General features: G+C 36.0%; 1 protein-coding gene across 1 annotated transcript in view; it reads right to left on the reverse strand.

Annotated features, from left to right (window-relative positions):
- Window positions 1–213: 213 nt before the first annotated feature.
- The window catches only part of KMO (kynurenine 3-monooxygenase), a 37,610-nt gene continuing 22,232 nt past the window's right edge, over window positions 214–15,591 (reverse strand). Inside the window, 7 exon segments of the mRNA XM_042976846.1 lie at window positions 214–1,051; window positions 1,054–1,185; window positions 2,515–2,574; window positions 2,664–2,765; window positions 10,858–10,940; window positions 12,937–12,994; window positions 14,902–15,049. Coding sequence (XP_042832780.1) covers window positions 983–1,051; window positions 1,054–1,185; window positions 2,515–2,574; window positions 2,664–2,765; window positions 10,858–10,940; window positions 12,937–12,994; window positions 14,902–15,049 — 652 coding nt within the window. The 3' untranslated portion in view covers window positions 214–982.

Genomic DNA, 15,591 nt, shown 5'->3' on the forward strand with positions numbered 1-15,591 from the left:
CTTAACATGGATTATTAGAACTCAAAGGTTTCTTTGACAATGTAAAACAGAAACTGAATCATTTTATTGTATTGCCTAGTTTTTATTTCTTGGGTGACTATCCCACTTAGTGGAGCATCTACATAACTAATCACGTTTGAAAGACTTCTAAGTAATTCAGTTGGCCTATTGAAGAAGGAAGAACCAAAGAAAATGTTTTCACTAAATGAAATTTTCAAAATCAAGTTTATTGCTGGCTCTGCCATAGCAAGTTAGTAAACTGCTTCTGGGAGTCTTAAATGGAGTAATTTCTATGAAAACTGTCTTCCCTTATTTCCTTTCCACTCTGTTGTATATATTATTTAATTTGTAAATAAAACTCTTCTTAGTCTTCACTTAGTATGGCATTAATGGCCCTTTTTTAATCTTCAAAAGGTAATACTGGCCTTTGAAGACTGTGAAGTAAAATTTGTTCATTTTGTAACTCTCTAGAGTGCCCCAAATTCCTCATTTACATTTCTAGTTTTAGTACGTGAATCTGAGTTCTGTGTTGGAGAAGTTCCATCCAGGGGATCAAAAGTGAACTTAACATGTTTGCCAAATTGTAATTTTTAGTCCTAGGTGTTGAGTCAATCTTATCATGACCTTCTTTATGTCCTTTAAAGAAAGGATGTGATCTGTCTTCCTCAAGGCCTCTGGTGTTTTACTTTTGGAGAAGTGAAAGAGATCTTAGTCATTGCATTTTTATATTTAGAATGACCACACCTATGTGTAGTGTTGTAGGAAAACTGCCTTTTGCAACTTTAACTGGTGGTTTGGGGTTGTTTTTTTTTTCTTTTTTTTTTCCAATAATTTCAACAAACACAGAGAAATTCTATACTGAATTTCATTGTAAGCTGGCATATATCTTGCACTAGTGAATTAAATATGATAGAAACATGGTTTTGATCCTTAGTTTTGGTTATAATGAAATTAAACTATTTGCTACTTCAGAACCTTTCTGTCACCTGCTAATGACATTGGGAATTTCTTTTAGTGACTCCATGGAGTTTGCAGGAAAACAGGTCCTGTTTTCTGGAAGTAAGTGAGCCAGTCCCATGGTCTTCTGACATAGTGCAGGGGTCTCAGTGACATGGAGCACATAAGTAGGTAGGTGCTACCGATGGCTATCAGTGTTCCAAAGAAAAAGAGTCCTTTATTTATCACCTGTAAAAACAGCAAGAAGTCTCATTTCATTTGTCCAGAGATTAAAATCTTAAAAGACTTCCTTCTTAAACAACCAAGGAGTATACAATTTCTTCTTTATTCTTTAACCTGAAACAGCAATTTAATTGAATGACCACTAGGTCAAGGCCTACAATGACCAGTAAGGTCTAGAATTTGGAGCTTTCCTCCTATCTCTGTCCTTTCTCCATTCCCAGAAATAACTGAGTCCATGTGTTCTGTATAAAGAGTTCTTTGCAGTCTCCCTGTGTATAGCCATGAAAAAACCCCCACATAGTTTAGAAAAAAAGAGTTATGAGTGTTATTTTAGAAGAGTACTGTGCTGAACCCACAAATGACTCAGTCACTGCTCAGAACCTGCACAAAGTCTCCATGAGAATTGACTTGGCACTAAGTTTCTTGCATTCTCATTGGCGTCACTGTCTTTCTCCTATTAGTCTTTTGGCTCCTTGAGGGCAGGGATCCTATTTTATTCATCTTTGTAAGAATAAATCTAGATTTCTTCCAATCAAGGCTCCACACAGCAAAGCAATCTTTCTAAAATCCACACCTGAATCTATTAGCCTCCATTGGTCTCCCTGCTTCCCTCAATATAATATTCAAAATCCTTGAGGTCCTTCTTACCATCCCAGCTGCATCTCTGGCCATTCTCACACCTGTGGGCTGCCTTCCAGCCCCATGGATCCCCACCCACCCTGGCCACTCCCATTCTCCTCCAGGGCAGCTCTGCCTCTCCACCAGTCTTCACCAGCTTCTGAGCTACATGAGGAGAGGGGCTGTTGCTTATTCATCACCATGCTCAGCTCTGTCTCTACATGTTAAATAAAATCATTTGTTGAATGAATAAAGTTGTTAGATTTCCAAATCTGAAGACCAGAAATCTGAATGTCTACTTAGTGGCATCTCTGGGTCAACTTCCCAAAATAAACTATGGCATTACATTGAAATTAGATTGTGTTTTATAAGTGATTCAATTCTGTCCAATTTTACAAATTAAATCCATAAGAGCATTTCAGTAGCAAAAGCCAATTTGCTAAATAAAAGTAGTCATGTTGCTAAAATAAAGTAAGAAGTTTAGAAATAGTAGCATCTGTTTCTTTTTTGAATTTCTTCCCTTCAGAAGCACTCCCTCACTCTCTCTCTCTCCCTCTTTCTCTTTCTCTTTTTGTAATTTTGTTCATTAGGCACTTTTCCCTCTGTGTGCCCAGGACAGTTTTTATTTGGAAGCAAACATTTAGTGTCTATCACATCATTTCTGTATTTGCCTGAAGAATCACAACCATACCACTATGAACTTCAATTTATTCTGACCTTTTTCTGCCAATGCCAGCGCAGCACTGCCTCATGGTATCTTATTCTGGAGAAGGCAACCTATAAGGAAGTTTAAAAAGTATTCTTGTGATTCTTTAATGGATAAACAGAAGAATAAAATGAGGAGATGTCTTAAATCCAGACCTTACCATGGTATAGAGAGGGATAAAGGTAGATGGCATAATAGCATGAAGAAATCTCTCCATGGTTTTTTGGAAGATGAACCACCTCGAGTTGACATGTGCTCGCATCTGCAATAATGTAAGAGTCTTAAAGAATATCTCAAATGAATAGCCTTTATTTACTACAACTTATTATTATACTTCATTCCTATTCACTGCAAATCTGGACACGAAGTAGTCAAATTCTTGTTTCCTTAACAGTTATTTCCAATCCTTTTCAGTAAAAGTATAAGACATTACCTTGAAAAGGTTGAGCAATTGCACAAAACATGTTATAGAACTCTATTTTGCTCAGGGGCAATATGGGAACTCTATTTCAGCAAAAGTCTTGTTCAGTCAGATCTGGGGATAGTCTGTGGGACCAAAGATTTGACTAATTGTCATTGTTTCCTGGTTAATTTGTAATCTTCTTCATGGAAAGAAGAGATCCTTGAAGGTATGTCTTTCTCGACTTACTCCATATTCAGAACAGATATTCTGTTGTGCCTGTCTCATTTTTAAGGACACAAGAAGATTATATGTATATATATATATATATATATATATATATATATATAATGGAATACTACTTGGCAGGGAAAAGAATGAAATCTTGCCAATTGCAACAATGTGGATGGAACTAGAGTGTCTTATGCTAAGCGAAATGAGTCAGTCAGAAAAAGACAGATATCATATGATTTCACTCGTGTGGAATTTGAAAAACACAACAGATAAGCATAGGGGAAGGGAAAAAAAGTGAGATAATTTTTTTTGTTATTTTTTATTGTTCATTTGTTATTAATCATAAGTTCTGTTTATAAGTGATGCCCTTATTTCAGAAAATAAATGTCTGTAAGATTCAAAAAATAAAGAAAGACATAAGCAAGTTACAACAGTGAAGATTTTCGGTATCTTATAGAACTTCCTTCACCACGTATGTAATAATTCTGCTCAAACTAAAGTCCACTTTATTTTTATCTCTCTTCAGGAAAGAAGGAAAACAGCCACACTCTTTTCTTTAAATTTATCCTGAAATTTTTTTCATTTGATCATTTAAAAAGTGTAACCATAAGTATTTGTTGTGAGCTTTTCATGTGACTGGCTCAAAATGTAATTGTGTTTTTTCTTCTGAGTGTTAATCTTCTGACCATGAATATCTTTAATATATACGTATTTTTTTCAGTGCATAAGGCCCCAAAGAATATTTAAAGCTACTCTAAACTTGCAACTTAAAATGTTAAGAATGGTAAGGTCATTTACTATCTCTTCATTCCTCCAAATATGTTAATACATTAATACATATAAAAATTATATCTTCATTAAAATAGCATATTACTAGCTCTACCAAATGTTTAAGGTTTAAGCCTGTGAATTTATCAGTGATTGAAACCAGACAATTTTTCATCTTTGTTACCTCCTAAATGTCCCTAAAATGTAGATGGAGATGATGTGTGTGGGTCATTGTCACTGTCTACTATCACAATCCATGCATGTGTAGGGAATGCTCTGTGTGTGTGTGTGTGTGTGTGTGTGTGTGTTTTCTTTTTGTTCTCATTCAGCATGTATGCAATGGGGCTGGGGCAAAGAAAAATTAAAGGACATTTGTGACTTCTGGGGAAGATGGCAGAGTAGGAGTTCCTAGGCTGAACTGGTCCTATGGATACACCCAGATAACAACCACATCAGTGTAAAAACCCCAGAAAATTAACTGAAGACTGGCAGAACAGACTCTCCACAGTAGAGAAGAGGTCACATCAAAGAATGTAAGAAGGGCAGAGACACAGCCAGAAGCCAAACTGACCCACAGGACTATCTGCAGGAGGGAGGGACACTGCTGGCACAAAGAGGGTAGAGGAGGAGACCCTACACCAGCCACTCCAGGCATCCCCATAACATTTGGATTTGAAAACCAGAGGGGCCTATCTTAGAGAGTTCTTACAGTCAGTGGGGCTTAACGCTTGGCACCTCAAAAATCAGAGGGCTTTACTAGGGGAGAGCCAGAGGGTGAATGGAAACTGAGTCCCCACCCTTAAAGAGATAGTATAACAAACATCCCCACTGATATACAACACAGCATAGAAGCAACAGTTTGCAAAATACCTGGGAAATATGTGAAGATTTATTTAGTAATCTCAGAGCATATGCAGGAGGGGCAGGTATCCTTGGGAGACTTCTTCAAGAAAAAAAGAGCTGATGCATGCCATTTCCCTCCCCTGTCCCCTAGCCTCAACACATGGACACCTGGTGAAACCAAGGCAGCACCAACATTCTCCACCTACCTTGCTAAGAGCACATCCACTCCCACATTCTCCTGTAGACCCGCCCCCTCCAGCACACCTTTGGCAGGAGTCCTTCCAAATCAGTGCCAAAGCCTGGCAGTGGCAAGCAGCCCCAATGGGCCAACTCCACTCCAAAATGACTCCTGCCTTGGGAGAGAGGAATATAACCACACATACCAGTCCAACTGCAGCCCTAGCAGTGGGCTGGGAGCAGACATCTGATCTGACTACAAGCCCTGCCCATCAAAAATAGCTTCTCAGGGGACAAACACGGAGAGAGCCCTGCAGTTTGATGGTACCACACCTCTGGCCAACACCTGTTCTGACTCAACTCAAGCCCAAGGTAACCCCAGACTGGCCCACTAACAACACAGTGACAAAACTCTGCTCACAACAGGCAAAGAGAGCCATTGCAGATGACAGGACTGAAGGCAAATATGGCTCAGCCACAACAGGGTACAGGCAACCAACATAGGAGACACCCTGAAGTATCAGGTGCCAGTGAACAGGGACATTGTACTGCAGGGCACTATAGGAACTCTTCTTCAAAAGGCCACTATTTTCAAGCACAGGAGATGTAGCTGACTTTCCTAACACACAGAAACAGGCACAGGGAGTGAGATAAAGTGAGAAGACAGAGGAATAAGTCCCAAATAAAAGAACAGGACAAAATCAGACTAAGAGACCTAAATTAAATGAAGATAAACAATATGCCTAATAGATATTTTAAAGTAATAATCATAAAGATACTCACTGGACCTAAGAAAAGAGTGGAGGACCTCAGTGAAACCCTCAACAAATAGACAGAAAACATAAAAAAGAACCAATCAGAGATGAAGAAGTCAATAGCTGAAATTAAAAATCCACTACAGGGAATAAACTAAGGGAACTCAGTGACACCATTAAGCACAATAATATTTGTATTATAGGGATCCCAGAAGGACAAGAGAGAGAAAAGGGGGCAGAAAATTTATTTGAATAATAGCTGAAAACTTCCCAAATCTTGGAAAGAAAATGGATATCAAGATCCAGAAGGCACAGAGAGCACCCCAAAAATAAGGTTCAAACCAAGACACATAGTAACTAAATAGCAAACAGTGATAAAGAGAGAATTTTAAAAGCAGCAAGAGTAAAGAAAATGGTTACATACAAGGGAAACCCCAGCAGGCTATGAGCTGACTTTTCAGCAGAAACTTTGCAGGCCAGAAGGGAATGGCATGATATATTCACAGTGCTGAAAGAAAAAACTTCCAGCAAAGAATACACTATTCAACAAGGCTATTATTCAGAATATAAGGAAAGATAATGAATTTCCCAGACAAACAAAAGTTAAAGGAATTAATGACATTAAACCAGCCCTACAAGTAATGTTAAAAGGGATTCTCTGAGTGAAAAGAGAAAGACCATAAACAAGAGTAAGAAAAGTAGAAAGCACAAAAGCAGTAAAAATAAGTAAATCTATAGAAATCAGTCAAGGGATCCGCAAAATAAAAGGATGTAAAGTGTGATACCATATACTTAAAATGTGGGGTAGGGGGAGAAGATTGAAAATTAGTGCTTTTAGAATGGGCTCAAATTTAGGAGACAATCAACTTAATATAGACTTATATGCAGATTTAATATAGACTTAATATAAAATATATGCATACTTTGTTATGTATAAGCCACAGATGAAAAGCCAGTAATAGATATGCAAAAATAAAGAGAAAAGAATCCAAGTATATTACTAACAAAAGCTAGGAGACCATGAGTTAAGAGAGCAAAATAAGGAACAGAAAAGAACTACAAAACAACCATAAAACAAACAACAAAATGACAATAAATACATACCTATTAATAATTACTTTGAATGTAAATGTATTAAATGCTCCAATTAAAAGACATAGGATATAGAATGGATAAAAAAGCAAGACTCATGCACATGCTGTCTGTAAGAGACCCATTTCAGACCTAAAGACACATACAGATTGAAAGTAAAGTGATGGAAAAGCATTTACCATGCAGATGGAAGTGAAAAGAAAGCCAGGGTAGCAATATTTATACAGGACAAAATAGACTTGAAAACAAAGACTATAACAAGAGACAAAGAAGAACATTACATAATGATAAAGGTAACAATCCAAAAAGAAGATAAAGTAATTGTAAATGTTTATGCACCAACATGGGGGTATCCAAATATATAAAGAATCTAATATAAGCATAAAAAAAGTAATCAGTAGGAATACAGTAATAGTAGGGAGCTTTAACATCCAACTTACATCAATGGATAGATGATCCAAACAGAAAATTAACAAGGGATGGCTTTGAATGACATATTAGACAAGATGGAGATAACAGATGTATTCAGAACACCCATCCTAAAACAGTAGAATACACGTTCCTTTCAAGTGCACATGGAAAATTCCCCATATTACATCACACATTAAGCTACAAAACAAGTCTCAACAAGTCCAAAATGATCGAAGTCATATACCATTCATCTTTTCTGACCACGGTGTTATGAAACTAGAAATCAACCACACAAAAAAAATCTAGAAAGAACATAAATACATAGAAGTTAAGTAACATGCTACTAAATAATGAATGAGTCAACCAAGGAATCAAAGACGGAATAATAAATGCATAGAGACAAATGAAAATGAAAACACAATGGTCCCCAAATTTTTTTGATGCAGAAAGGCTGTTCTAAGAGGGAGATTTATAGCAGTACAGGCCTACCTCTAGAAGCAAGAAAAATCTCAAACAACTTAACCTTACACCTAAAAGAAATGGAAAAAGAACAAACAAAAGTGGAAGGAAGAAAATAATAAAGGTGAGAGCAGAAATAAATAAAATAAGAATTAAAAAAATAGAACAGATGAAACCAGGAGCTAATTTTTTGAAAAGAGAAACAAAATTGATAAATCTTTAACGAGACTCATAAAAAGAGAGAGAGAATGGACTCAAATAAACAAAGCCAGAGATGAAAGAGGAGAGATAACAACGGACACCACAGAAAGACAAAGAATTATAAGAAAATATGAAAAATTAGATGTCAAAAAATTGGACAACCTAGAAGAAGTGGTAAATTCCTAGAAACATATAACATCCCAAAACTGAATCAGGAAGAAATAGAAAATTTGAACATACCAATTACCAATAATGAAATTGAATCAAAAATTAAAAAAAAAAAAAACTCCCAACAAACAAAAGACCAGGACCAGACAGCTTCATAGGCAACTTCTACCAAACATTTAAAGAAGAGTTAATACCTGTTCTTCTCAAAAAATTCCAAAAAATATAAGAGGAAGGAATGTTTTCAAATTCATTCTATGAGGCCAGCATTACCCTCATACCAAAACCAGATAAAGACTCCACTAAAAAAAGAGAACTATAGGCCTATATTCTTGATGAACATAGATGCAAAAATCCTCAACAAAATACTTGCAAACTGAATCCAACAGTACATTAAAAAATCCTTCATCACCATCAAATGGGATATATTCTTTGGTTGCAGGGTGGCTTAATATTCACAAATCAATCAACGTGATACATCATATCAACAAGGGAAAAGATAAAAGCCATATAATCATTTCCATAGATGCAGAAAAAAGCATTTGACAAAGTATATCTGTTCATGATAAAAACCATCAACAAAGTAGGTATAAAAGTAACATTCCTCAACATAATTAGGGCTATATATGAAAAATCCAAGTCAATGGTGAAAAACTGAGAGCTTTTCCCCTAAGATCAGGGGCAAGACAAGGATGTCCACTCTTATCACTTTCATTCAACATAGTACTGGAAGTCCTTAGCTACAGCATCAGATAAGAAAAAGAAATAAAAGGCATCCAAATAGGTAAGGAAGAAGTAAACCTTTCACTAAGTGCAGATGACTTTATACTACATATAAAAAACTCTGAAGACTTCACCAAAAAACTACTAGAACTGATAAATGAATTTGGTCAGGTTGCATGATACAAAATTAATATACAGGAATCCATTGAATTTCTATACACTAATGATGAAGTAGAAGAAAGAGAAAGTTAGAAAACATTCCCACTTACAATTTCACCAAAAATCATAAAATACCCAGAAATAAACTTAACCAAGGAGGTGAAACACCTATACCCTGAAAAGTATAAACATTGATGAAAGAAACTGAAGACGACATTAACAAATGGAAAGATATTCCATGCTCATGGATTAGAAGAACAAAAATTGTTAAAATGTCCATACTACCCCCAAGAAATCTACACATTTAATGCAGTACCTATCAAAATACCAACAGCATTTTCCACATAACTAGAACAAACAATCTTAAAATTTTTATGGAACCACAAAAGACCCCAAATAGCCAAAACAATCTTGAAAAAGAAGAATAAAACTGGATGTATCACAATCCAAGATTTCAAGATATAATTCAAAGCTATAGTAATGAAACCAGTATGGCACTGACACAAAAATAGACACATAGATCAATGGAACAGAATGGGAAGCTCAAAACTAAATCCACAATTATATGGCCAATGTACCTTTGACAAAGGAGTCAAGAATACACAAAGGGGAAAAAACAGTCTCTTCAACAAATGGTGTCGGGAACACTGCTCAGCTATCTTCAAAAGCAGTAAACTGGACCACTTTCTTACACCATACACAAAAATAAACTCAAAATGGATTAAAGAGCTAAATGTGAGACCTGAAACCATTAAACTCCTAGAAGAGAGCACAGACAGTAATTTCTCTGACATTGGCCTTAGCAACATTTTTCTAGATAGATCTTCTGAGGTAAAGGAAACAAAAGCAAAAATAAACTATTGAGACTACATCAAAATGAAAAGCTTCTGCACAGCAAAGGAAACAATCAATAAAACTAAAAGACAACCTACTGAATGGGAGAAAATATTTGCAATATTTGACATATTTGATAAAGGGTTAGTATCCAAAATATAAGAATATATACCTCAACACCAAAAAATAAATAAATAATCCAATTAAAAATGGGCAGAAGACATGAATAGACATTTCTCCAAAGAAGAAAAGCAGATGGCTAACAGACACCTGAAAAGATGCTCAATACCACTCATCATCAGGAAAATGCAAAGCAAAACCACAATGAGATATCACTTCACACCTGTCAGAATGGCTAAAATCAAAAACACAGAAACAACAAGTGTTGACAAGGATGTGGAGAAAAAAGTACCATCATGCACTGTCGGTGGGAATGAAAACTGGTGCAGCCATTGTGGAAGACTGTACGAAGGTTTTTCAAAAAATTAAAAATTGAATTACCATATGAATGAATAATTCTACTACTGGGATTATCCAAGAATATGAAAACACTAATTCAAAAAGGTATATGTGCCCTTATGTTTATTGAAGCATCATTTACAATAGCCAAATTATGGAAGCAGCCCAAGTGTCCATCAACTGATGAATGAATAAAGAAGAGGTGGTATCTATATACTATGGAATACTACTCAGCCATAAAAAAGAATGAAATCTTGCCGTTTGCAAAGACATGGATTGAGCTAGGCAGTATTATGCTAAGTGAAATAAGTCAGTCAGAGAAAGACAAACACCATATGATGTCACTCATATGTGGAATTTAAGCAACAAAACAAAGAAAAAAGGAGACAAAAAACATACTCTTAACTACAGACAACAAACAGATGGTTACCAGAGGGGAGGTGGGGGGGGGGATGGGTGAAATAGGTGAAGGGCATTAAGAGTGCACTTAACATGATGAGATCATTCACTGATATTCTAACAAATAGTCTTTTCTTTTAAAAAATTTAAAAATTTAATTCTAGTATAATTAACATACAGTGTTACATTAGTCTCAGGTATACAATACAGTGATTCAACAATTCCATGTATAAGAGTACACTTAACATGGAATGGAGCCCAACCTCCTCACTCACCTCTATGTAATTGTACATGGACAGGTCTGAGATTGCATGGTCGTCTGGAATTCTCAATCTTGAATATTCAGGAAGACACACACCTAGGAGCCAAGTTGAATAATACATCCAACCAATTTGAAATACATTCAACCAAGTTGAATAATACATCTATTCCACTATAGTCTGTAAGAATGTGCTGGCCTCTACACCGATCAAATTAAATGGTGTATACTCTACCACTGTTCTCTCTAATCTTTTAGAACATTGGATGATCAGGCTGAATGACCAATTATCTATGAATACTGAATAGTAACACATTCATAGTAATAGGCATTACCTATTGTGATTAAATAAAACTTATGACAAGTTAAAATAATATATTTGTTGGTTACCAAATCATTATTTTTTTTTATTTTAAGAATGGACAGCAGTTCATAGAAATGACTGTCAGTGACCACCCCAGACCTGCTTAGAATCTGCTACTCTCCTTTTTGTCCTTTCTTGCTACCCCATGCACATTTGTTTCATTGTGCCTAAGCGACCTTATCAGCTAACCATCAGCTCCATCATTTTTCTGTGATCTCCCGGAGGAGGCCTCCTATTTTCCTCATGTCTGAAATCTTAACGTGGTAAAAGGTAAATACTGAATAAATATTTGATAAATTAATGACTAATATAACTCCCACATGGCCAATCAACGCTAGCTATTAAGGATGCCATTTCAAAAGTCAGAGAACTTGGTTGCCAGTCCCAGCTTTACCACTTGTAGCTATATGACTTAGGGCAAGTCACTTCACCATCTCTAAGCTTAAATTTGTAAGAAAGGAACAAGAATAGTACCCCTGCCCCATGTTTTCCATGGAGACCATATGAGAAAATGGATTAAAAAACATAGCAAAATACCCAACACATATGAAATGTCCAGTAATGCTAGTTATGAGTATCATTGTCATAATCAGTACTGTTTGATCGTTGTTCTGCAGTAACCAAAACCAGTGTTGACAGTATGTTCTGATATAGGAACCCTCCATCCCCTCTATCAGCCCTATCATATGCAGACCCATCACACCAGGGCTAAGGGAGGTAAGAAAATAAATGCCTCTGGATCCAGAACATCTGAGCAAGATGACTGAACGAGGAAGGCAGAAAACTGGAAGAACTTTACCCTGGACCCTCTAGTGTCTTCAGATCCAGACACAGTGTCCAAGGACTTCCTATAACACCATAGCAAATATTTACTGTGAACTCATTTTGTGCCAGGATTTTATTTTTAAAGCTTTACACAAATCATTTTATTTCATCTTCACATCTCTCTGAAGTTGGTATTATTGTCCCCACTTTACAGATGGAAAAAAAAAAAGAAAACCCGAGACTTTAAAAAGCTGGAATGACTTTCCAAAGGTCTCACAGCTAATAAGTTGGAAAGTCAGGACTGGAATCTGGATGTAGGTTTAAAGCCAGTTCTCTGGATCTATCCCTTACCTGAAACAAGTTTAAATTCGGAGATAGCCTTTGAGACCATGTGATTCTGAGATGCAGTAAAAGTTATCCAGGTCTCAGGCTATTGTTTGCAACTTCTTTTACAGATGAAATGGTGTACATTTAATTTAATTTCAACATTACATATAAAAATTTTAGGCATCAGTCTCTGTCACATCAATATATTTGGTGGAATCAGCTTTAACCAAAGGCAAATAGAAGTAGAAGCTGCCATTTTGCTAAGGCAACATGCAAGAAAGTGCTGGAACTCCTAAAAGTGTTTCTGGGGCATGCTGTAAGAGGTGCAGGTTCGGGTCTCCTCATGGAAAGGGAGAACAAGGAGCATATCTTGGCCAAACGTTGGTCTTGGGAGCTTTTATGTTGTTTGTGGGGATCACTGCACAGGCCTCCATGTACAGACCTTAAAAGAAACTGTTTCCCTGTTTCTCTGGGTGTTCCTTGTCTGGACATGGGCAACAATGGCACAGGCTGGTAATAGAAAAATTATAATCCTGAACAGGAAATATGTATCAAGGGTTTGTGATCATCCAGGGTCAAAAATAGGTCCACAATTAATCAATAGGGCTAGTCCATGTCCATTTGAAAAATTTTACTTACTAAGGTCATTATTGAATTTATCCATTAACTCATCAAATACCAGGCAGTCTTCAAAGCCCTGAAATAAGAAAAAATGGAAAAAATTAACCTGGAAATAATGAAAGCTTCTGAGCAATTAGAACAGACTTTCCGTCAGTGAGTATAATTCATAGGATGTTTACCTTCAACCAGCGCACAACAGCTGCTTAGTCACACTTGGCATTAAATTACAATTATAAAAGACCATCAACTTCATGCTTGATGGATTGTCTTTGCCTGGTGCGTATTGATTACAATGATTTGGAATTTGACCAAAATTTTAAATTACTCATGTAATTTTGAAGGATTCCATTGCTTCTTTAAGAAGCAAGAATAATTATATTGCTCTACCATGAATATTCGAGTCGCATTTAAACTAATCAGGTCTTTAAGATTCACATTTAGAGCAATTAATGACAGGATAGAACCCACATATTAATTTAGTTCCCTTAAGCCAAGATTAAAGTAAACTTCCAATGTCAAGAAGTCCAGAAAATGAACCCTAATAAGGTTGTACGCTAAACGAAGTGGAGAGAAGAAAATCAAAAGATAGATTTCCTGCTTTCTAGGAATTCAAATGATAGTTTTACTGACAATATAAAAATATGTAAATATTAAAAAAAATTTCACATCAATTATAGAAATTACATCTGAAGCAAATAAAGATACTTATCAGCTATATAGACTATTAATGCTGCAGGAATTTAGGGATGTAATGTTTCATATAGGCTGAAATAATAACACTTTTAAATTTTTTACTTAATTAATTTATTCCACAAGAATCTCTATGATATGGGCACTATTGAAAACCAAATTTTACAGACAAGAAAGTAGTTAAGTTAGTTGTGCAAGAATATAGTGCAATAAATCCTGGAGACAGGATTTGAATTGGGCCTCATACTGCCGGAGCCTGGGCCCTTATCCAGCTTACTAAAATTGGTATGTTCTTATGTTTTTATAAAACAAAATGTTTGCCACTACTTTGTGGAAAACTATAATTGATTAGATTTATAGCCTACTTATACTTGAAATATATCTCAATCACCGAAACAATAGAAGGCTGTGATTATAAAGCTATAGTTATCAAACACACATACACAAAATAATTGTCTGTCTAGATAATCATTTTAGGATTCCTTGAAATTAATGTTTAATACTTGAGCACTAGTTCTTTCCTGAAATATTTTTTAGAAACTTCCATGAAAGCAATAGTATTCAACATCAAATCTGTTTCAGTTTTATTTGTTTAAATTTTTTTAAATGTTTATTTATGTATTTGAGAGAGAGAGAGAGGAGAAAGAAAGCGCGTGCAAAAGTGGGGAGAGGCAGAGAAGAAGAGAAAAAGACAGAGAGAGAGAGAGAGAGAGAGAGAGAGAGAGGGAATCTCAGGCTCCTCGATGTCAGCATAGAGCCTGATGCGGGGCTCAAACTCACAAAATGTGAGATCATGACCTGAGCTGAAATCAAGAGTTGGATGCTTAATTGGCTGAGCCACTCAGGAATCTCTCGTAGTTTTATTCAACTCTGTCAAATGCTTTTTCCTTTCATTTGGAAAGAAAAGGTAGAGAAAACAAAAGACAGTTTGGGCTCTTTTCTTTTTTTGAGCCTAACATTTATATACTTAGGCATAATCTCTAGAAAAAAAAATTAATTAAGTCTTGAATTGCTGACAGGCGAGTTCTCAAATTTCAAGCTATCAATACATTTTCTAACTGCATAGAAACCATGTTAAGCTTTATGCTCTTTCCTGCATGAAATTACTGGATCAAGCAATCCAAGGCTTGACTATAGTTAGTGATCAATCTAAACCGTTGGCAGGATTGTGGAGTTGATTGTTTTGTCAGAGATTAGGTGAGGATAGTTACAGACATGGTTCTTAGCTAAGATTTTTCAGTTGAGACTGACCCAGGAAAATGTCAGAGACTTACTTTGGGAGAAAGGACTTACTGCATTCATTCCTTGTCCAAAAAAGGGCACTATGGCATGAGCCGCGTCCCCCATCAGCACACAGTGTGATTTAATGTGAAAAGAAGAACACTTCACAGATATCATGGGTTGGGCCGGCAACAGAAAGAAATCTTGTACCAGGGCTTGCCTTAAGAGGAAAACAATCAGAACATAACCGTTATGTTAGATTGGGTGTTAAACCCTGTGTAATTCTTTCAGATGTACTGACGTCATTACCGTTGCATTTTATTGAGAAACACACAAAAAAAAAAATGCCAGGAAGAACACGAGAAATGGAGAAACCGACGTTTCTCCTAGTTCCTGAAATCTCATTGTTCCATTTACCTGTTTTGTTTGCAACGATCTTAATCACATACAAAAAGAATAGGTTTGACTGCATTTTAATAATTTGAAATATGTGTGTGTTATGTGCCATGAGATTTTATTATCATGTGCCTAGGTCATGCAATTTTTCAACTATTCTGGTGTGTTTTAGTTTTTTCTGGAAAAATTAAGATGTTGTGCATCTGACTAAACCACATGAACCCAAACCAAGACTAAAATGAAGTGCTAATTTATGTGTGTTTGGAAGCGGACAATTGATATCCAGCTAGGTTTTGTGGCAGCTGTAAGTAGAAAAACAGCTCCTACCCTCAAGAATTTTAAGTCTGTTTGGAGAGGAAGAAATAA

The sequence above is a fragment of the Panthera tigris genome, chromosome F3 (assembly GCF_018350195.1).
Source record: "Panthera tigris isolate Pti1 chromosome F3, P.tigris_Pti1_mat1.1, whole genome shotgun sequence".
NCBI classification, from domain to species: Eukaryota; Metazoa; Chordata; class Mammalia; order Carnivora; family Felidae; genus Panthera; species Panthera tigris.